The sequence below is a fragment of the Centruroides sculpturatus genome, unplaced genomic scaffold (genome assembly GCF_000671375.1).
Source record: "Centruroides sculpturatus isolate CEXI.00-Female unplaced genomic scaffold, Cexi_2.0 scaffold44, whole genome shotgun sequence".
Lineage (NCBI taxonomy): Eukaryota > Metazoa > Arthropoda > Arachnida > Scorpiones > Buthidae > Centruroides > Centruroides sculpturatus.
In genome coordinates this window covers 1,171,287-1,195,556 of record NW_019384307.1, presented here as the reverse complement: position 1 = coordinate 1,195,556, position 24,270 = coordinate 1,171,287, and the positions used below count along the sequence as shown (strand labels likewise).

Sequence of the window (24,270 nt, the reverse complement as noted above, 5' to 3'; positions counted from 1 at the left end):
ATCGGATAGTATTCCCCCGAACTTTGAAACTCTCCCTTGTAATTCCAGCCTTTTGTATTTCTGACAGAAACAATTCTTTTACGTTTTCTTCTGAAAATGCGGATTTATGCCGATATCTGCTATTAAAGATCTTTTGAAGAAGTAGGAAGATGTCAGAACAACGGTCTTAAAATGGCATCCAAACCAAGTTGAGGTTAATAGGCCTAGGGATCTCTACAATTACAATGCTATTAGTTACTTCTGAAAAATCATGAAGAAGACAGAAAAGCAATTGACATTGGACAGATTCTTTAACCATCACAAACAAAAAAAATATGACTAATAAAAATGCAAGACCGTGTATATATGTATTTTTATTATTACGTATGAATAAATGTAGTAAAAAAGTATATACTTTTTTTATTTTTGGGGTCTCCAGAACGAATTAATCAAATTCCCATAGAAACCTATGGTAAATCTATAATCGGTTAACGAACAATTCGGATAGCGAACAAAGTCTTGGAACGGATTATGTTCATTAACCGATCACCCACTGTATTTCTAAGTAAAAATTGAAAGTGTCTGTAGAAGTAATTTTTTAAAATATCCTTTTTCTTGATAAAGATTTAATACTTATTACTATAATCTAGACAAGTTAATCCTGAAACATACAAGTATATTTAAGGATTGGGCCACAAGTATATATAATATACTTGTGGCCCAAAACTCCATGACATCTTGCAATGTGGCCCATACAAACAAAAAGATTGGACACCCTGATCTAGAGGATGGCAATAATTTTTCAGATATTGTTTAGATATTGTTTCAGATTATTTTTCAGATATCTAGCCTAGTTTCATTCGGCATTTCAGACTACTGTCTGTCTTCAGTAGAAGGCTTACAAAAACTCTTTCTAAAATTAATTTAAAATTATTTTACAACAAAATTTAAAAAAGGTTATCTTATTCAACCTTTATAATTTTGTTGTAAAATAATTTTAAATTTTTATTTTATATTTACATTTATTTACATTTAAAATTTAATGTGATATCACATTAAGATAGCAATAGGACATTGATCTTATTCCTGTCTCAGTGTTAATGTAATTTAACAATGAAAACAAATAAATTTAAAACAAAAAAATTCAAGTAAATCTAATTTGAATGAATGGCTTCATTTGTCATCATTTTTATTTTTTATTACTTTTAAACATAATAGTTATGTTGTTGGGTCAATAGGTCCTCTGAATCACCAGGATGTACAGTACAGCAAAACAGTATTATTTCAATATTGAACAATTCAAAGTATTGCATAATTTGAAGTAAAGTCTAGTCTTGGCCAGGAGAATAGGATTTTGCATATATTTCAGTTTGAATAATTCCAAAATATGTGTACAATTAGATACCCACAATTGCCGTAAATAATCAGGCTATAATTTTGAAATAATGAATTACAAATGAAATTTAGCACTAGAGGGAAGCATTAAGTTCATTGCCAGTAATGCATCTGCACGGTAAGTGGGAGTTGCAGGTTCAAGTCCTGCTTCGGGCCGATTCTTTTCTTCCAGTTTAATCTAAATTATTTAATTAAATATTATAATTATTAATTTTAACACCTCTCTCTAGTGCCAAATTTCATTTGTAATTCATAATTATTATTTCCAAATTATAGCACGATTATTTACGTCAATTGTGGGTGTCTATTTGCTATGCATCGGGCTTTGGTTGGTGTTTATATTTGTATGTGTAAATATGACAATGATGTGACAATGAAAGTCGATGTCATTATCTGGTCAGTGACCCACAAAAATATCATTTAATTCAAAGACTTTCATCATATTGTGTGTTTTAAGAAAAATTTCCACACCCAAATAGCAGTTTTGTTTTTACCAATTACACATTATTTATTTATTTATTGGATTTCTATTCAAAGTCATTCAGGCATTGCACATGTTGCCAATGAAGAAAGAATTTTTTTTTATTTTTATGGAATACATCTGACATTTAATTATTTTTGACATTTTTTGCAAAAATCTATTGTTTCAATACTTCTACAATCCATTAAATATATGTGCATATTTAGGATAGAATGTGTACATAGCTTTCATCGTTAATACACCTTGTATTCATCAGATCACATAATTTTCATAATCTTGAACTAAAGACTGAATTCTTCATAGAACTGGCCATTGGTTCTCTAGATCAGTGGTTCCCAATTAGTTTTTCCTGCGTATCACTTTAAGAAAGAGCTCAAACTAGTGTATCCCTTATAGCAGAAATTCATATTAATCCTTACTAATATTATAAATTCTAAGGTAATTCTGTTGTCTGTCTGTTGCCTTTTCATGTCTAAAGAACTGAACAGGTTTTAATAAAATTTAGCACAGAGATAGCTTTTGTGTTGGAGATGGACATGGGCTACATTTTACTGCGAGAAAATATCTTACTCCCACAAGAAAATTCAATATAATACAGGCGAAGCTGTGGTAGATGGCTAGTGATAAATAGAATAAGTTTTTTTTTTTTACATTTATTACCTTTAAAATACAATTCTAATAGTCTAATAATGAAAATAACATAAGGTTATTTAATTTTAATGTGACAAATGTGCACGATTTTCTTTGAACAACTTTGTAAAATCTGATTGCTTTTTGGTCATCTTCAGTCTCAAGTCATCTTCTAATTGAAGTCGGTGACGATGTTTAGTTTTCATGTTTGTCATGGCCGAAAATCTGCTCTCGCAGAGGTATGTTGTGCAAAATGGTGGTAAATATTTTATTGCCGCTTCGCTGACATGATAATAATGATAATTGTACAATTAACACAATTTGTGTTAATTGTACAATTTTTGTTTCTTACGTAAGAATTTCACTTAGGTATTGTCACAAATGCATTTTTTTATGAAATTTTGAGATTATTTTTAGTTATAAATAAACAAATTTGTGCATTCGACATCATGTTGTAAACTGCCGAATTTTTGATGGTCCACCCATTATTTTTTTGATTGCTTCATCTCATGCATTTAAATTTTAAATCGACAGATTTTAGATTGCCATGTGTACCCCTTCACGCAATTTCGCATACCCCCAGGGTGGGAACCATTGCTCTAGATGAAATGCACAGTTAATTCTTATTGAAGCTCTTATGCTTCTTTCATACATTACTTTCAAGTCTTGCTTGGAATGTAATTTCATTGTTTTTGTTGTTTTCATTAAGTATGCACCAACTTTGTGAAATAGCTTAAATTACTAAATAAGAACTCATAATATTAACATGTTTGTAACCAAACCAGTAAAATTATATAAGATAAAGCCATAATTTTATATGAGAATTATAAAAAATAAAATTTGATTCAAAAAAGTTTAGATAATTCGAAGTCATATTTTTTAGTTCCTTGAGTTTCTAAATAACAAGTTTTGCTGCATATAGGTAATGTTGACAACATGTTTAAGTAGTTAAAATGAAGAAATTGTTACACAATGGACATTGGACATGCATGCACAGATATAGTAATACAGTGGATGATCAATTAACAAACAAATCGGATAACAAACACTTTTGCGAAAGATTTTTATGATCAAACAACGAACATATGTTCGGATAATGAACATGTTATGTTTGTTCAGATACATGTTATCAGAACATGTGTTTGTTCAGAACAGTGAACACATGTTTGGATAACAAACATGTGTTCACTGAACAAACATAAAAAGAAGCAACAAAAATAGCAAATACTGACTGATTTTCCCTTGTCTTCAGGCAACAATTTGAAGCTTTTCGGAGCACTGAAGACGTCGACATTGAAGCTCAACCCGGAATATACTCATCAGATAGTATTCCTCCGAACTTTGAAACTCTCCCTTGTAATTCCAGCCTTTTATTTTTCTGACAGAAACAATTCTTTTATAGTATTCACAAGACTGTCGGGAAAGCACTCGTTAAGTTTTGCATCAAGTTTTGTTTTCAAAAGATAAAATAGCAAAGGTAAAGAATGGGTAGAAGATGTCTGATGTTGCTGGGCAGTATGGCTTGAACAAAACTACAGTAGGGCACAGTTCAATCTTATCTAAGAAAGATACAGTATAATCAAGAAAACTCAAGTAGCTAACACAGTAACAAAAATCACTTCTAAGAAATAAAAAACATTGAAGAGCTTATAATGAAACCTGAAAAACTTATCTGATGACAGAAGAACACCAAGAAACTCAGCGAGATAGGTTTCATTATGAAAAAGAGGATATCTGCTATTAATTGAAGATCTTTTGAAGAAGTGGGGGATGTCAGATCAACAATCTTAGAATGGCATACAAATCAGGTTGAGGTTAATAGGATTGGGGATCTCTACAATTACAATGCTATTAATTACTTCTGAAAATCCTGAAGAAGAGAGAAAAGCAATCGCCCTTAGACAAATTCTTTAACCCACACAAACAAAAAAACATAACTAATAAAAATGCAAAACTGCATATATATGTATTTTTATTATTAGATATAAATGAACGTAGTAAGAAAGTATATATTTTTTATTTTTTGGGGTCTCCAGAAAGAATTAATCAAATTCCCATACAAATGTATGGTAAATTGATAATCGGTTAACGAATAATTTGGATAGTGAACAAAATCTTGGAATGAATTATGTTCATTAACCAATCACCCACTGTACTATTTTAAAACTTGTCTCAGTTGAAAAAATGGAGATGCAGATAGAATATCAAATTGTCCAAACCAATCATGTTTTAAAAGCAACAATTAAACAATGACGATTTCAAGAGCTCCCACAACCTCCAAACAGGCCTAATCTCACCTAGCAACTCTGCTGTTTTTTGAGAGCTGGAAAGAAAAAAAAATCTGACAACACTTCTCATTGGTTGGTGAGCTTGAGGAGAAAGTATCCAAATTTCTGAGCACCCTTTCTCCAACCTTCTTCAGATAGGCATGTGAAAAGCTTGTCTGCCACTGGAAAAAGTGTGTTGAACAAATTGGCTTGTACACTAAAATATAAATGTACTATACATAATGTGTTTTTGTCAGTAAAAATTTTAGTTTTTTGTTTCTCCATCCATGTGAGTCCAACGACTTATTAATCCAACTACATAGATCTAACTTCTAAATTAGGTAACAAAATTATCTTTAGCAAATACTTAACTGTATTCATTACTATAAAATAAATATTCACTCATTTAAGTATCATACTAAATTAAAAACAATGGCAGAGCTTCACTAATATTCTTTTAAAACTATGGCTAATTTTATAACACCTCAGACGATATTTATTAATAAACAAAAGTTGCAATTCATTCAAATGATATGCAAAATTCAGAACAACAGTCAAAGCATTAAAAACTCTTCCTGCAAGAATTCAAAATGTATTTGATGTGTAGATGTTACTCAAAATTATCTATAGTTTACTATAGTCTCTCTCTTAATGGATTAATCTACCACTGCTATGCAATTTTATATAAAAATAAGCTACTAAAAATGTTTTAAGTAATTTCTAGTTCCAAAATTAAATAAATTTAATATTCATGTTGGTATTGAAAGTAATTTTAATATCATATTACATTTTCCTTATATACTATATCACTAAATTTTCTTACCTTGTAATATCATATACCATCAAAGCTCCAGCAGCCCCCCTATAATAGCTCCGAGTTACAGCCCGAAAACGTTCCTGTCCTGCTGTATCCCATATCTGTAATTTTATTTTTTGACCACTAACTTCAATAATTCGTGTTCCAAATTCTACTCCAATAGTATGAGGACAATCAGCCATAACTAGATTATCAAATATATCAATTATTATATTTTTCCAAAATTTTACTTTACATAAAATTAAATTTTGAATTTGTTATTTAAAAATATTTATTACAAGTTTTAAATTCAATCCTCATTTTATAAAAATATATTATTTAGTAGACCAAATTTTTTACATTAAGTAAAAATAATTAAAAATAGACAGGTAGCAATTAATTGTCAAGTGGATGGTGACAGTCCCAAGAAGCATCCCAAGGGTCAAACTTTGACATCTCTTAGAATCTAAAATATTCAGTTGATGCTGAAGTTCAAAATTTTCAAGACCTCTATAGAATATTCGAAATTGTTCTCTAGCAGACGGCATCTAAAAGTTTCTTGTAAGGTACATAAATGAAGACTGTTAAGATGCACAATCATAAATGAAAAAATATTTTGTGTCAATATCAACTTTTTAAATATATCAGATTTGCCAATGCTTTCTTATAATCAAATTTGTGTGTATTGATACAAGTAAAATTGAATCTTTGAAATTCTAGCAAGAAGTTTATTATAATAAAAATGTTTTTGATCAAACTGACTGGTCTTTTTCATTTACATAACACACTAAAATAGTGGTAACATTACAGAACAGAAGATATAAATTTAAATAAAATGTAAAAACATGAGATACAAAGTTTAAAAAATAGAATACATGTTTAAATATACAGGAACATGAGAATAAAAAATTTGATATATAAAAGTAACAAGAATATAAACATGATATATGTATAAAAATAACAAATGATAAATATGAAATAATTATATAATAAGCCAGAACTATTTAAGTTCATAAGGTGACTCATGCATTGGAAAACATGTCAGCATCTCAATGATACATGCAGACTTCTTATTGGCCTTACAAATCTCCAATTTTTCCAGATAGCTAAGAATGTTGATGTTAGAGTCAGGCTTAATAAGTTTGCTTGTTCCCAGTTCACTTGCATATCATGGTGGTGAGCATAAGCTGCTAATGTTTAAATTAATTAGATAAATTCCTGTCAATTGTGTATTTGTGATCTTTGATTCAAATAATGTTCAGTGGTACCTATGTAGACAAGTTTCAATGTGAATTGTTGGTTATTTATTGGGACGGAGTAAATCCCAGAAGCTGTGGTGAAATTATATGGTATCTTACCATTTTGTAAAATTTTGAAGACATGAATTGCTTCTATATACCAATGTAAGATTGTTAGAATGGGCTGCCTCTTTTGTAGCTTTCTTAAAGTCAGAAAATCGTTCAGGACAACTCTATTTTTATGGTTCATTGGTTTCAAGTTCATTTGAGGTTTGAAAGATTACAATTAATCAGCAACTTATCAGGATATCCATGTTGTGTAGCAATCCTTGAAATGTAATTGAATTCCTCTATTGTGCCTAAGATGCCAGTGCAGTGGGTAAAACTCTTCTTATCAGAATCTGAAATAGAGAGCTTAATATGTTCAGGAGGATCCATAGAGTTGTATGGAATCAAAACAGGTTCAGAAGTATTGAATAGGTTTCCTGTATACCTTGGTAATATTTTGCCAAACCTGTATGAGATGGAAGAGTCTAAGAAATATATAAGTTAAATATCTGTATTCAAGTGAATTGGGAACAAGCATAACTCATTAGGCCTGTCTAACATCAACTCTTATCTACATAGAAAAAACTAGACATTTTTAAGGCCAATAAGATGTCCAAATGCATCAATCATTGAGATGCTAACATGCTTACCAATGCATAGTGGTCACTTAATTAATGAACTTAATTATATAATAAAACAGAACTAGTTATTTCATATTTATTTATCATTTGTTACTTTTATACATACATCATGTTTACATGCTTTGTTACTTTTATATTTTTTATTCTCATGTTCTTTTATATTTAAACCTTATGTATTCTATTTTTTAACTTTATCTCATGTTCTTTAATATTACAACTTTATATTCAAGCCAGATGAACATAAATATACCAGAAACATCCAGCACAAATTATACTTACTAAAAATAATTAAAAAAACATAAGATATGTAAATTTCTTACATAGGAAATGGAAGTCTTAGTAGGAACTGGACTTATCTAAAACATCTAGAGATTCTCAAAATATACAATGCTAATTATTGGGACACGGCCATAAATTACAGGGAGGTAGGTACATTCTCCAGAACATGGAGATCTATTTTTGAAGTAAGACTATAAATTAAATCTTATTACTTAAAAATAATCATCATTTTTGATGTCAGCATTTTCCAACTAATGAAATGATTTATCCATGAATTTTAAAGTAATATTGAAATTTTCACATTGATGTTCGATTGGTTATAACTTGAAATAGGTTTTGATGAGCCACTTTGGGTGAGGATTGCAGTCTTGCAGACTGAGCTCTCAGCAATCCAGGAGTACTCTGGACTGGCATAACCAGCATTTCACCCATAAACAAGGTCAATATCTATACAAGCTCCTTCATGTCTGCCAACATCCTCAATGATCTTGGCAGTACTCACCCTATTGCAAATTGAATTAATTTGGCTGTCATTAATGGAAAGAACCAATATGCTCTGGAATGGATCAGGAGACACTATGCAATAAGTGGTAATGAAAGGGTTGACTCCCTCTTGCCAGGGAGGCCACTGATAATAGACTGAGCAAGTATACATACAAGGCAATTTCCATCATTACAGTCAAGACTAAAATAAATGACTATAATCAACAGTTGTGACAAATTATGTGGGAGGAGGGAAACATTAGTGAAATCACTCATTGTTTCTTCCCAGACAACAGGGATATCAAACATGTTTCCAAAAGCTTTTGGATAATTTTTTAATGGCACATGGTTGTTTTGCAAGCTACTTCTCCTGCTTCAACATTAGGGAGGGCGATATCTTCCAGTAGTGTAACATTATTATAGGTCAAATCGTTACATAGATGAGTGTCCCATTTTGTAAAAATGCCACTTTGAACATTGGATGACAGCAAGCCTCCAGAAAACAGCAAGTCTACAAAGAGAAGGATTATATTGTTATGATAAGATCAGAAAATAGCATATTCAGTGGGAGTGCCAGAAAATTAAAGTGGCCCTAGATGTTCAGACATTTAATTTCAAAGGATGTAATGTTATTTAGCAAGACCAGAGAGCTACCGTGTTTCCCCAAAAATAAGACAGTGTCTTATATTAATTTTTGCTCTGAAAGATGCGCTAGGTCTTATTTTCAGGGAATGTCTTATTTTTTCCACAAAGAATTCACATTTATTATTGAACAAAAAAATTCCCAAGTCGAACTTAGACGAGAGTGACGTATATCCGGTCGTGTCAAACTGTCGCTTTTTTATAGCGTCGACATCAGGCTCGATGACCAATTAGCGCTTACTAAACAGTAGCACTACGCAAATATCATGTCGCGTGATTCCCGGCTGACCAATTGGCCATCACCCAGCCGTAACGTTATGCAAATCTGTGATTCCCAAGCCATAGTTTTATGCAAATCATGCCGTGTGGCGTGATTGTCTGCTGACCAATCAGTGGCTGTACTTTCAAAAAGCCAACAGCCACTTTCAACCATCTGTCGATGACTGTTACGAGTAAAAAAAACTTTGCTAGGTCTTATTTTTGGGGGGAGGCCTTATATTAAGCAATTCAGCAAAACCTATGGTAGGTCTTATTTTCAGAGGATGTCTTATTTTCGGGGAAACATAGTAGATAAATTCTGCAATTATGAAACAGTCAATTTCAGACTATTGATTTTAATAAATCAAATGAAGTCCTGTAACCAAATGGCCAAAGTACAAAATTACCACTACTGTAAGGTCTCGTTTTATGCGGTGGATACGTTCTACAGAAAAGCGCATATAAAAAATTCGCATAAAAAAATACTTTACTTACCTTGAAAAAGTAGGGATACGTTCCGTAATTTTCTAAAATCGCATAAAACCAAAACAATGAGTTAAAATTAACTTAAAACCGCATAAAAAAAGTTTGCAGAAATTAAAAGAAATAGGCTGCTTAATAAATTACTTCGAATGTCTGAAAGAAATTCATATAAAATTTAATTTCAAAACAATTACAGTTTATACCTTTCAATGCGAAACTCAGAATGATGTAATAGCGACTTGTCGATGGTATCATGTACAAGGGGAATCCCCGAATTGCAAAAGCTCACTCTAAAAACAAATCACTGACATCTGGATGTGAAGAGTTAATTAAATTTTAACCCTTTAGTTCCTCTCCCGAGTTAACTCGAGCAGGTTACATAAAACACGGTCCTTAAGATTTTTGAATTTTTTTTTTGAATTTTTGGAATGTTTTTAAGTCTCCAAATTTTTAAAAAATATTTAAAAATATACGGCCAGTTAGTGTTCACCCTACTTTAAACCCTTGTCCTCCCGCAACGTCTATGAGAATGCCCCGGGAAATCCAACTCCAGCTGTGTTCAAGGTCATCCAGATGTGTAAACAATGACTCATCAGTGTTAAATTTCACAGAAGGGCGAGACAAAGGAAGTTAAACTTTGAAGCTTTTTCTTCAAAATTAACGCATTTCTTTCGTTTTTTTCAGTTTTAAGTATTTTTTATGTTTAATTACATTTATATCAAAAATTGCTAGGAACTAAAGCGATTAAGGTAGATCTAGCTGTCCTTTACATCCATAAACGTTATATGTCAGCGGAACAAATGGAGTGAGCTTTAAGCATTCCACGATTTTTGGAGACTGTCCGTACGCGGGCTTCCTAAACAAGCCTATATGTATGTTTGTCCAAAAAATTTTTGGACGAAATACAAACCGCACAACTTCAAAATCGCATAAAAATAATCCGCATAAAAAGAGACCTTACGGTATTTAAGAATAGTAGGGTAGTAGTTTCCAACTTAATTGACCAATCACCACAAACCTGCAAAACATTTAATTTGTAAACGGTACACCAATATGGAAATCAAAGAAAAACTCCAGTAACAAGTTTCATAGTGTGAGAATTCGAGCTCTAGCGTGAATTTTAGAGCTTTGATAAATTTTTCTCATCATTATTTTTTCAATTTTCCGTCACTTCAAGGAGTGACCATTTAACCCTTTCTGAGATGAGAGAAAAAACACAACCCACACATTTCCTACTTTGTCCGATTTTAACAAAGATAAAACTGATCGAATGACCCACCAAGTGAACAATTATTACTAAGGTTGCACTACATATCCTAATCTTAGTCACCTCCAGCAATTAATTCCATTAGTTTGACGGTGTTATCAAATTTATGAGTTAGAAAGAGTAACAATACCAGATAGAAGTAATAAATCTATAGAAATGTATATACTAATTGTCAGAAATCGAAACCTTTCCTAACCAGGCAAACTTACATGGAATTCCATCAGAATGTTCCCCGAACTTTTCCCCCTCAGGACGGGAATAAAGAGAGGTCGCACTTGCACCTCCGGGTGGACACAGCCAGGGGACAGCCGAAGCAGACATAGCAAAGGCAGACACATCAGGCGGATGTGCACAGCTGATAGCATTAGGTGGACATCAAGGGACACCAGACCCATACCGCCATACCGTCCGTCGCAACCCCTGCCTTCTTGCCAAGATCCTGAACCGAGGATAAGAGACACTACAAGTAGATTCAGCTGATATGGGGACAGTTCTTACCAATGCCCATTAGACTATATCAGGACCACAAGAGGAAATCGCATGCTCTAAATTTGATCCTTTCTTTTTCATTCCTTGTCTCTCTCTCTTGGTTATAGATTATTTTAGGCTAGTTGAATTTAAAATAATAATATGTTTTATAGAGCTAGAACTTAGATGGCTAATCAACGAACATATATTCCTTGTTGCGATATAGAATATTTTGGAATATTACCTTTTTGTTGCATTTCGATTTATAAGTGTTTGTATAGTTTAGATCAGTGATTCTCAAACTTTTTCGATCCACCGCCCCCTTTGTTCCATAAAGTTATACCCAACGCCCCCTAACCCATTTTCTCTTGTGTGAGAAAAGGATTGGAAATATTCTTAGGAAAACTTTTCTATGAATCTCACACTTTGTGCCCTTACTGTACATTGTTCTCATCATCTGGAAACCATTAAACGCAATGTTTCCTCTTATCAGCCCCAATTTTGCCTTTGGTCACCGTTCAATACCCTGCCTCTATCATAGATCTATTCATCGCGCCAGAAGGGGGCGTTATTGCTTACTTTGAGAAACGCTGAGCTAAAATAAAAGTCAATGTGTTAGAAATATTCAAGTTGTGACCTTCAATAAAAAATAAAAAATATATAAAATGTCAACATTTTATATATATTCCGTCGAATTTTTATATATAGAATTTGTCTGCCGTCACCCCTCTATATTTCCTTAACGCCCCCAATTCTCTTTGAGCCTTCTACTGCCCCCCTGAAAGCCTCCAGCGCCCACAAGGGGGCGTTATCGCCCACTTTGAGAAACACTGGTTTAGATACTTAGATAATTAATTATGTTTATTTTATATTTAATGCTGTGTCATCCTTGAGTACAATCAGTAACCTGTCGACTTACCCATTGCCTTCCCCACTCACATTTTTGCCGTCCTATATAGCCATTCTCTGACAGAGCCGCCATTAAGTGGGAAGAAGCTCAAAGCTATACCCCTCAGTTCTCACAATAACTTTCCCAGTAAAAAACACTAAGACATACTAGCACAAAGTTGAAATTGTTTCTGGAGCAATCTGTTATCAGATTTTGTTAAAATAACTATTATTATAAAATGACAAAAAGCTTAATTTTGAGGGTAGAAATGAGTTTTACAAAAAATTGTAAATACTAATAAGCAAAAATCTTCATTAAGTCTGACCCCACTTGAGATGTGAAAAGTGACTCCTATCTATCTCCCCGCTCCCTCAATCTTTAAACACCAAAATTTAATAGCATTAATGCCCCTTATACACAAGCTACCACACCAAATTTCATTTCTTAATCATTACCCCATCCTGAGATATTAAATGAAATAGATGCCAACAGAATTTTTTGCACAGAATACATGCACAGAATTTTTTCCCTTTTTTTCTCCACTTTATTGGATTCAGACCTCTTGAACCAAAATAACTGAAGATTTGCAAAAACCCATGAGGGTTTTTTGTAAATCTCATTAATTTAATATGGCTGACAAAATGATTTTAACATTCTCTTAAATTAATTTTGTCAGTCGTATTGTTTTCAACTCCATTAATCATCTTCATTAAAACTCATGATAGTGAAATCTAAGGTTTTTGAATATGACTTGATCCATTGGCTAAAGTTTAGATGCTAAATTTGGTAGAAAAAAAATTCCATATCTTTAAGACTTTATTAACACGGAAGGATTTACTGGACGATTATCTACAACTAATGTAATTTTCCTAATTTTCTGTTGTGATTTGTTTGAGTTTCAATAATGAATCTTCAAAAATTTGGCCAGTCATCCACACTTTCTTATTAAAATGATAAGCCACTTCAACAAACTTCATCCCTTTGAAACTTCATGTATTTTTGTATTTTTGCTTTTTCCCATTATTAACAGTTTCAATTTTTAACTTCCTGTCATATTTGCTCCAATTAATACACTGATACTTTCTTCACTCTGCTTTCCATCAAAACATCGATCATTTGTAAAAGTGATCATTGTATTGGGTGTACACTTAAAGAATAAACCAGTTTCATCTGCATTGAAAGCATGGTTCTAGCATGTTTTGCTGTATGTGTTGCATCATCAGCTAACTTCAAAATTGATTCAAGTTTTATCAACCGTAATAAAGAATTTATTATGATTGATAAACTACTCCCAGGAATTCCAAACTTTGCTGCAGTGTCTTTCTTTTTTGAGCCTTTATCAATTTCCCACAACACATTAATTTTTCAGTAATGCTTAAAGACTTTCTCTATGACATTTTTGTACTACAGTATAGAACTGTCCACTTTCAAACCTGAAGTTAAAATAGTGTTAAAATGCAAACTTTTAAATTTTAAATACTAATTCAATTTTAATGTTTCTGAGAACTCTAATACACAAATTAGGAAAGTTCCTCTGAACTTTACATAGAATTCAATACTATAAGAACAATTTAGGTATGACTCATTTCAGCCACCCGCATCAGAAAGACCACTTTCTTGGCTAAATACTTATACTCTACAAAATGAAAAACATCATTGATATCCATATTTATTGTGCAGGCTGCCAATTTTATGACAGGGATGTATTCCAAAAAGAGGCAGTATAAATAATTAAATAATCAGCACAAAATTAGTCCATTATACTGTACAGTATTATGAAGTAAATAGGGATGCATTCTAATGTGCAACAATCTTTAGGAAAATTTTGTACATAAAATTTATATTCTGGGGAAATTTCGGATTCTGAAAATATTCTGCATCCTTGGATATTGGTGCATTTATACTAATTTCTTTGATGAAATATATATTTTAGTTTATAGAATTAAAAATAAAATATACACAAAATCATTTTCTTCATTGTTTTATTATGTTATTTTAAAAATAAAAAACTTTTCACAAATGATTCATCAAGAATATAAAAATCATGTATACTTACATTTTTTTTCCGTAAATTGATGAAGAAGACATGATTTTCCAACACCCATATCTCCAATTATAATATATTTGAAAATGTATGAATAATTATAAGGACCTGCTGCCATCTGAAATAAAAAGTATAATGTAAATAAATTTTGTTATAATTTACATCATAAGCACCAGACTAAAAATCAGTTTTAAATATCGTAATCATTTGATAATTTTTATTCAAAATTTCAAATGGTGAAACTTTAAAAAAATTATTAATTATCAAAAACTAACAGAAAAAATGTAAATTATTATTTTTACAGTATTAATACAAATTTATTAATACAATACACACATTTTAATAATTTGTATTAATATTTTTAATATCATTAATAATTTTAGTTTTATTTTTTCCCTCTTTAATCAATAAACAAACAAATTATGTTTTTAATTGTAGAATCATAATTTTTCTTGTTTTGAATATAGAATTAATCAAGGAAGATTAAAGAAATTCATTCTTTATAAATAATTGTGGAAATACATAACCATTTTCAACTTTTAAAAACAATCATATAACATGCATTTCAGTTAGTATGCTAAAATTTTTCATGAGTTACAAATCATTTTTTTAAATAAGTTTTAATTATTGATTTAAAATTTAATTTTTGATTATATTTCTCCACCATCTACGTTTGTCAAAAACATTTACAATTGTGACAAAAAAATTGTTAAAGCCCTTTGTATTTTTTTTTTTTTGGATAATAAAATTAATTAATAATACAGTGTTTTTAATAGCCTGTTATGATCTTACTGCAAAAAAGCCATCTTATCAAAAAGTGTGTGTAATAAAGCTACAAACTTGAAACACTTATTTTTATTAGATATCAAAAATGTTTAATTAAATGATAAACTATTTTCTGTTACTGGTTTACTACTTTATTTCTCTTGTTATTGACAAGACTATGTCTTGTTTATAAAATTGTATTGCCACTCATTCTTACCAGCATAGAGGTATGAAGGAGTACATGTCGAGAGTTGATATTTGGCACAGAGTATTAGGTGCCCAAATCATTTGTGCATAAAAAATCCAGACTCGTAAGTAGTCAGGGGACCGAGAATTGAGTCAAAATAAAATACAAAATGGGGACCCTCTTCTACAAACAGGCAAAACAGCCACCTCACCCCACCGAAGTCAGGTAGGGGAGAGTACCACCAGGGGTGCACAACCTGCAGCCCGCGGGCCACATACGGCCCCCTATTAATGTTTATGCGGCCCGCAGACGGTACAGGCCAAATCTCTTCTTTCAAAGTTTCTAAGTGTAGAACTTTTTCCCTTTCACCAAGTCATTAGCACCCAACTGTTTTATGACTTTCCCTGAGGTGAGAAATAGGGGATTGTTCTNTAAACAAGTGCAAAACACGGAACAGGTTAACCAACGAGAATTTGGAAAATCTGCTGGTTGTTTCAACATCTGCCATTACGCTAGACATCAAGAAGATTGCCGCCAGCATCCAATCTCAGCCATCGCATTAATCACTTGGAGGTCCGGCCCCCAGTCAGTAAACTTAATCCTAATTTGGCCCTTCTTCAGAAAAGGTTGTGCATCCCTGGTACCACCCACAATCATTCTAAGAAGTGAACTCTGACCTTAGGACTGAACATAGTTTCTTCTAGGTTAAATAAAATTTGTAATCTAATTTTGTAAATTTGGGAGTGTTTCAAACCTTAATATCTGGGAGTGCAACTCAGATATTAGGGTTGTCATTACATTTGATAACATTATAATCGGGTTAAACTGTATATTGTTTGTGCAAAATATAAAAAAAAATTCAGACAATACAATAGCCATGATTATTTTTTTCAAAAACAGAAACTTTTCATTACGCATCAACAAAAATTCAACCTGGGCTGACACGCAACAGAGAGAAATTTTGAAATTAGATAAGTTAATTTCATCAAAGGTACATCATGGACGATCTTGTGGTCATGGCCGGCAAAATTTGAACGATTGCACCCAAAAGCAGTGATATCAAAGAAGATAGGAGAATGAGAACGAGACCTGCCTTGAGCATCAAAGAGATTCTGTCTCTGAGACATAGTTTTGTCCCAAATATGGTTTTGCCATTTTACTTGTTATAAATATATTATTAACCATTACTATTATAATCTGTCCCGAAAGTTCCAGAAATAACTCAATGGAAAAAATATCTTACAGGTAGCAATTTTGCTAATTTAATTTTCAACATAATAGCTTGGATTGTCAAAGGTTCTCAAATGCCCTGGAAGTAACTTTCTGGGTTGTTGTTCAGGTATGTTTCAATGTCCTTTAAATGTCTGGAAAGTTTCCATACTGTATTCCCTTGTGTTATAGGAACAGAAAAACTCTGCCAGGACTAAATCCAATGAGTACAAGAGACATGCATGAGCATTGTCACAAAAGCTACAGAATTAGTGTCTGAAGCAAATTCATTGTTAGAGGAGTCAGAGTTGGTAAAAATGGACTGACTCAGACTCCTGTTTTTTATATACTTTATATCAGTTGTTCTCAATGTTTCTCATGTCAGACCTAAAACTCTCCCACAAAAATTCTCACAGATCCCCACTCTTAATTCAATTACTCACATGGATTAATTGTAATATCATCCCATATTTTGGACCTATATCCTTGCACATCACCAGAAAGTTTCAAAAATTAGGATTTAACCTTCCAGTAATACCATTGTTGCCCTTATGCAGAATACTGTGATGATAGAGGCAGTTAATCTGCTTTAGAAAAGTCAGGCATTTACTTAATTCCCTTACAACACCACACCAGTGATGCGAAGGTAATTTAAATCAGGGTCACAAAAAAATTACAAGCTGCGTAATAGAACACCAAGATGACATTGGTAATAATATACTTTCCATGGAACTATCTAGGAGGGTACTTGATCAATGTTCTAAAATTTAATTGGAACAAGTTAACATTAAATTTAAGATTTTATATCAATGTTCTAAAATTTGGTTTTTTTTTTTTTGCTTGAAGATGACAAATTCAAAATTAAAAACCAAAAGCAGTTACAATGCATTACACAGTAATGCCCTTGTTATAATGTGCCCTTATAACTGGTTTTGGTTTTTAATTTTGATTTTCAAACTGCCATCATAGAATGAATCCTGGTTGTTCCATAATTTAAAATTCTGAAAGTGTTGTAAAATGATGATATCCATTTTAAAACAAAAAACATTCTACAGTGACCCGAGGAAGACTTTTAAATTAAGTCAAAAACATTCATCAGATAACCAATCCTTTGCTGAAAAGTGCACTGGTTGTTCCAGTTAAGTATTGAAATACGTTCCAGTTTTCCAAAGTCGCATTTTGTATAACTGTAATTTAAACAGGATCAGTTTTCCTTTTAATAATTTTGATTGTGTAAAAAAATAAATATTCATTCCTGATTATGAAATACTAACAAATTGATAGAAAATTTAAAGTTTCAGAAAGTTATTAAAAAGAATAAATTTAATAAATTTACATTTCTGTAACAGATTACAGAATTTTATTAGTGAATATTAGATAACTGTTTTTCTTCCCCTTCTTTTCAAAATCAAGTAGTTTTACAGGTGTGGATTAATTACAGAATAAATTGTTTTTATATAATAAAATGTCTTTTTTTAAATTTTAATGATTCACTACCTCAAAAAAAAATTATCTTCGTAACCAACAATTTTAACAACAATAGAGTTCCACTACTCCAAACACTGCTAATCTGAACATCCACCTAATCCAAACATGTTTTGGTCAGCAGAGAGGAAATTTTCTGTAACAAGAGGTCCACTTAGAGGTGTCCCTTTCCCTTTCTTGAGTGAACCACATCAATAAAGCTTCATCAAGCTTGTCAAACATTGAGGCCTTTCTGTATGTCAATTTTCAACTGATTTTACTGAAGTAGAGGCACAAAACTGCTTGATCTTTGCACGGGTTTTTTCAGTTGGTTATTGTGACCTTGCCCATTACAAACTCTACTGCCAATTTCATTGCACTTTCACCCTTGTCCAGCCTTTTCAAAATGTCCAGCTTATCTTTCAACATGCACATTGTGTGTTTCCATTTTGTGGCATTGTAGCAGCAAAATAAACTAAATTAAAATAATGTAGAGTGAAGAGTACATTCAACATCCACAATTAAGCATGCTAACACACACAGTAGTATCAGTCAACTGATTGGAATCCTGGATTGTGTATTAAAAACATCGTTTTTTACAGTTAAAATAATTTTAAGGTAAACAATAAAGGCAGGTTGCCATTTCAAAATTACAACACTTACTATATATCTCAGCAGATAAGACAACTTTCAGATAAGACGAGGTATAAATTTTCATCAAAGTTTTATAGTTTTAGCATATATCTGTCTATAAGACGACCCCCAAACTATCAATGACCTATGAATTTAGTTTAGATCAGCAATCATCATCTGAATAATAATACTGTATAGCATATACGGAATTATGTCATATTTGTAATTTTTCGAATAAACAAATTTTATTTTTTTAAATCTGGCAGCACTGCCTTGCGATTGTTGTAAACATTTGCACTGATTTGGCATTCAGGTTACCTTTACTATTCACAAATCATCATATGGGCTATTCTATTTTGTGCACATACCCTACTCTCTTCTATGAAATAATTACGATTTGTCTTTCTTTTTATAATGGTTTTAATTTATATAAATTTCAATCTAATGTTTTTTGTATCTGTCCTATAAGACAACCCCAGATTTTTGGGCCTTTTTTTATGATTCAACTATTTTTGTTAACTGTTTGCACCCTGTATTGAGTACAAGTCAGATGAAATAAAGGGTGGGGTGCTGACATCATTGGTGTTGTTGGATCTATATGGAGAGGTTTCATGTTGGCATCATGAATGACGTCATGAGCATCCGCAATTGTCCACCATCATCTTTGTTTATGTTTTGTGCGTGTGTGTTCACGTGAGCTTTAGCTAAAGTTCTTGTGTTGTTTTTTTGTCACGAATATCCCTATGGTGATTTGTTATGTAATTGGGTGTAATGCTAGTTCACTCAAGAACAAAGAAACATCATTTTTTAAAATTCCAGGCATTATTTGTCATCAAGGACCCCAAACTGAGGAACTTTCATGACAAAGACAATCTGCATAGCTCTCAAGAATTAACTGAAAAAATTTCAATACGGATAAAGTGAATATCAATAAAAGAGTTTGTCAAAAACATTTCATTTCAGCTAAGCAATAAATATCAGATTACTACTTATCAATAAATTAGATAAACTTTTGCATGAGTGTCTGCTTGTAACAAATATACAGTAGAGTTAATATTAAAGTGTTAAACAAAGATTATCACTTAGCAGATGAATTAAAAATGAATTTTGAACCAATTGTTTTTCCAGTCTAATTTACATATATAAAAGTATGTATTTTTTTAAGATAAGTCAATAATTTCCATTGTTCATTTACAAATAGCTAAGTTAATGTTGCTCACCAAAATAACCTAACATTTCTTTAAGACAGTGATTCCTAACCTGGGGTACGTGATAGGTTGTTTAGGGGTACAGAAAAAAGTTAGTTATTACGGCAGAAAAAATCATATTATGTATCACAAATTAATAATATTAAAAAATTATTAGATAAAAATTGTTCCTTGCAACAATCACAAACTTTATGATACATTTCAAAATGCAAAAATAGAAATAAAAACTTATGCTGCCGAGTGTACAATGCAACAGATCAAATGTTGTGTAGTCTGTCAATGGTAGTGGAAATACCATTATGTGAGACTATGCTACTGACTTGTGTATTACCGTTATTATTATTATCTCTCAGCAATATCCCTACATGTTGTTTGAAAAAAGTATTCTTTTGTGTATAAAAAGTATTTTTTATTGTTAGCAAGGAAAGGGACATAGCTAGTTTCTCCAGATTTTCTCTACAAGATGTAATTTTTTTCATTATTTATTCAATATTTTTATTAAGTTTTTATTGATAAGAGAGTGTCTTGTTTATAAAATCATACATCCTGCTGTGTTACCAGCTTAGAGGTATGAAGGAGTACATGTCAAAAGTTGCAATTTGGCACAAAGTATTAGGTGCCCAAATCATTCGCACGTAAAAAAAACCAGACTTGTAGGACCGAGAACAAAATCAAAATAAAATTCAAAATGGCAACACTCTCTACAAATAGGCAGTGCAAGATTTGCGCATGCATTGCTTGTTGGGAAGTTGGAAATGCCATGGAGGTACACTAATGAATAATGGTTTGGAATCGCTGCTTTAAGATATTACTTTTTACAGTGATTTTTTACATTAGTAACAAATAATTATTACATAGTAACGCTCAACTTGTTCCTGACAAATTCTTATTTTTTATTCATATATAACATACCATAATGATAAATTCTTTTGATATTTAATATATGTAAAATTATTAACATTAAACACAGTATATTAATAATAATGTTTTAATATTAAATTGTCATTTATTAATATACTGTGAATATATTTAAAAATTTTTTCCACCCCAAAGGAAAACCTTCCTCATTGTATGATGAGTTGTCACCAGACTGGGTGTCAACATTATACATGGGTTATGAGAGTGGCCACAACTTAACTGCAAATCAGGAGCGTTATGAAAGAGCATGTAATTGCAAGATACGAGTTGCCTTAGAAGCTGAAACTTCTAAGGCATCTGAAGCTTGCACCCAATCTTCTACTGTTAAAGATGTAGAGATCTCAACAATTGAAAGCGTGGAAGAAGCAGAGCCTTTAAAATCTAATGCATGGGTACAAACTACATCTGTAGTTGAAACTGTCACATGCCAGACTGAATTTAAAGCTAAAGATATAGAAAGCTTGCAACATGAGTGTGAAAACTTGAAAACTGATGTTTTATTATTAAAAAAACATATGTTCCTAATGAAGTGTTTTTTGAGAGTGATGACAAGGTTCATTTTTTTACTGGACTTAGCAATTTTAAATTGCTTTCATTGGTACTGAATCTTTGTTGCAAACAAATTGATCATCCAAATTCTAGAAAATTAACTTCTTTTCAACAGATGATAGTATGTTTGATGAGACTTCGCTTAAATTTAAGTTTGGAAGATTTGGCTTACAGATTTAATACTTCAAAGGCAACAATATGCCAAATCTTTGACAAGTGGCTGCACATTTATACTTCAGGTTAAGCAGATTGATTGTTTGGCCTGAGAGAGATGTGCTGCAAAAAATTATGCCCAAAAAATTTAAAAACTAATGGCAATAAGATTGCAGTAATAATAAACTGTTTTGAGCTTTTTGTTGAACGGCCTTTGTCATTAAATGCTCACTATTTGACAATATCCCAGTTTAATCACCATAACACAGTAAAGTTTTTAATAAGTGTTATTCCTCAAGGTTCTGTGTTTTTTATATCAGAACCTTGGGGAGGAAGAGTTAGTAAGGGAATTTTCAGGATTGCTTAAATATTTACTGCTTGGGGACAGTGCTAGCAGATAGAGGTTTCAACATTGCAGACAGTGTTGGAATTACTGGTGCATAGCTAGCAGTTCCTGCATTTACCAGAGGTAAACAACAACTTTCTGTATTGGAAGTAGCAGAAAGCAGAAAAATGTCTCATTTGAGAATCCATGTGGAGCAAGTAATCGGTCACATTAAAAATAATTTTAAAATACTAGAGTCGACATTGCCAATTGAGCATGTGACACTAAAGGAACATGACAATGTCACATCAATAGAAAAAATTGTACATTTCAGTTATGCTTTAATAAATTTATGTAATAGTGTTGTGCCATTTGAATAAAACCAAGTTTACACTACGTAATGTTTTAACAAATGTTTACTTACAATTTCGATTTATTGTTTTGAATACTAACATGCTGTCAGTTCTGGTAGTATACAGAATTTGAAAAACTTTCTTGTTTTTTCAATGATACTGTTCCACAATGTAAAGTCTTTATAAATCCTCTCAATGTGCAAACTTTTTTCTGTCCAAACTACAAAGTCACAATATTCAACATAACATACAAATATTTGTGTTTGCATTTGGTAGTAATTAGGGTTTCTGAAACGGGATTCCGGGATCCCGGTTGTTTTTTTAACCCGGGAAATATCCCGGGAAATTTTTCTTATCCCGGGAAATCCCGCAAATTTCTTAAAAATTCACTTTTTTTCTTATTTTGTGTTAAGGTTGAGGAGTTTTGCAAATAGAAAGCATAATTAACTCATTCACTGCCAGAATACATTTGTATTTATTAATTTTAAACCTACCTATTAGTTTTTTTAAATTTTTGCTCGTTATAGCATGTCACAAATGGTCAATAATCAATATATAGCTTATTTGTGGCATGACTATAAAAATTCTTTACTTGTCGGAACCTGTAATATCTGGAATAATTGTGCTTACGCTGTCTTGAGTTTTAACCATGCCCAGTAGCTTCAATAAATGCCTGACGCCAGATTGTGCAAATTGGGCAAGGATACAAACGAGTACAAAGTCTGCAAGTATGAAGTTTTTCTTCATAAACCTGATTATTAAAGCCAAATGAATTGCCGAATTATCGAGCTCTAAGCTTGATGCCGCTATTAAAGCAGCCAAGGTAGACAAATCAAGAATACTAGAGAGCGAAAGAAGTACTACAATCTCGAAAACGAACTCGAAAGCTTCCAGGCTACAGGTGAAAAAACACATAATATCTGTCTTCTCTTAAATGCATTAAACACTATTCCAATCACATCAATTGAATCGGAAAGGGCATTCTCGGTGGCAAGACTTTTCATTACTAAAATAAGAATTAGAGTGAGTTATCGGAGTATTGACCATCTTTGCTTTTTAAAATCTTATAAAAGTTTGCAATATTTTGTATTATATTTTATTTAAAAAACGAAAATTACCTTCTAAATTAGAAGTTCATTTTTTTAATTTTTAACTCAATTCAAAACATTTTTTTTGTTGTTGTTGTATGCAGTTTCCAGCAAACTTTAATTAATTTTTTTCTATTTGTGAAAATTTCTACGTTATTTAAAGGTAATTTTTATTATAGGCCTATAGACCTAACACAGCATTATTAATATGATTTTGGAGGTTACAAAACTTTAAAATTACTTTAAAAAATGGAAAATAATTATATCATTTGATTTCAAGATATTTTGTATACCTTAAAAATAATTAATTCTATCCCGGGATTTCCCGGGATCCCGGGAAACAGTTCACTTTTATCCCGGGATCCCGGGACAAGCAAAATACCGGGAAATGAGAAACCCTAGTAGTAATAATTACTGCTTTTGTTAAATGTGTAATTACCATTCTGTTTAACTAAATTAGACATATTTTCATCAATTTTTTGTCGCTGCTGACACCAAGAATATTTCACTTCAACCACTCCTTGGCCACAACAATTGCAGTCTACAAGACCATCAGGTGAGACACCAATGAATGGATGAGCTAGTAACACACAAAATCCTGTATCTTTAATAGTGAAATTATGATGTAGTTTAGCATGCTTTTCTTCGTATTTCAATTGTGCATGGTTTTCATGATCATATCCCCACCTTATTGAGGGATTTTTGAATCAATGTTCAAATGGGTAACAAATTTTTTTAATCAGTGACTTTGCTGGATTAATTAAATTTGTGTAACATGCTGCTTTCATATTAGATGCAGTTATGCATCTAAAATGATACGATAATAATACCAAAGTTTCTGTTTGTATTGCTTTGTTGTCATGGCACTTATGTTTTTTACCTATCTGGTCTTCTGAAAGTTGTAACTCTTGAAATAGTTTGCAACAGTATTCTTCCAGCTCAGGCCACTCCAGATCAACAAGAGATGGATTGAAAAGATTTCCAAACATTAAAGTAAAAGGTATATCCTCACTTGGAACAAAATCTGAAAACATTGGTGTAACAACCAAAATGCAAGCTTGTGGATTACACTGACATCTGACAAAAATGAATCCAGCTCACTGTCACTCATAGGTGTTACCTTCATGTTT

General features: G+C 31.8%; 2 protein-coding genes and 1 pseudogene across 4 annotated transcripts in view; 1 reads left to right on the top strand and 2 right to left on the bottom strand.

Moving 5' to 3' along the window:
- Positions 1–24,270, bottom strand: part of LOC111619739 (ras-related protein Rab-14) — a 67,295-nt gene that overhangs the window by 35,440 nt on the left and 7,585 nt on the right. For all 3 annotated transcript variants that reach the window (XM_023361566.1, XM_023361548.1, XM_023361557.1), the window contains 2 exons: positions 14,301–14,406; positions 5,576–5,753 (listed from right to left, as the gene is read on the bottom strand). In XM_023361566.1, coding sequence (XP_023217334.1) covers positions 5,576–5,753; positions 14,301–14,406 — 284 coding nt within the window. The remainder of the gene's footprint in view (positions 1–5,575; positions 5,754–14,300; positions 14,407–24,270) is intronic.
- Positions 20,864–22,079, top strand: LOC111619849 (annotated as a pseudogene).
- Positions 22,068–24,174, bottom strand: LOC111619842. The gene is made up of 3 exons (XM_023361667.1): positions 24,021–24,174; positions 23,551–23,849; positions 22,068–22,396 (listed from the first exon to the last, which is right to left on the bottom strand). Exons 1-3 carry the CDS (start codon positions 24,172–24,174, stop codon positions 22,148–22,150), a joined length of 702 nt encoding a protein of 233 aa, XP_023217435.1. The 3' UTR covers positions 22,068–22,147.

Bases quoted from the DNA above. Each gene is read 5' to 3' on its own strand.
- LOC111619842 (XM_023361667.1), bottom strand. From the start codon at position 24,174: ATGTTTTCAGATTTTGTTCCAAGTGAGGATATACCTTTTACTTTAATG. The intron at 23,850-24,020 runs GTAAAAAACATA...CATTTGAACATT, and splicing joins ACTTTCAGAAGACCAGATAG to GATTCAAAAATCCCTCAATA. The intron at 22,397-23,550 runs TATTACTACTAG...ATAAGAAAAATT, and splicing joins CATTTAACAAAAGCAGTAAT to TCCCGGGATATTTCCCGGGT.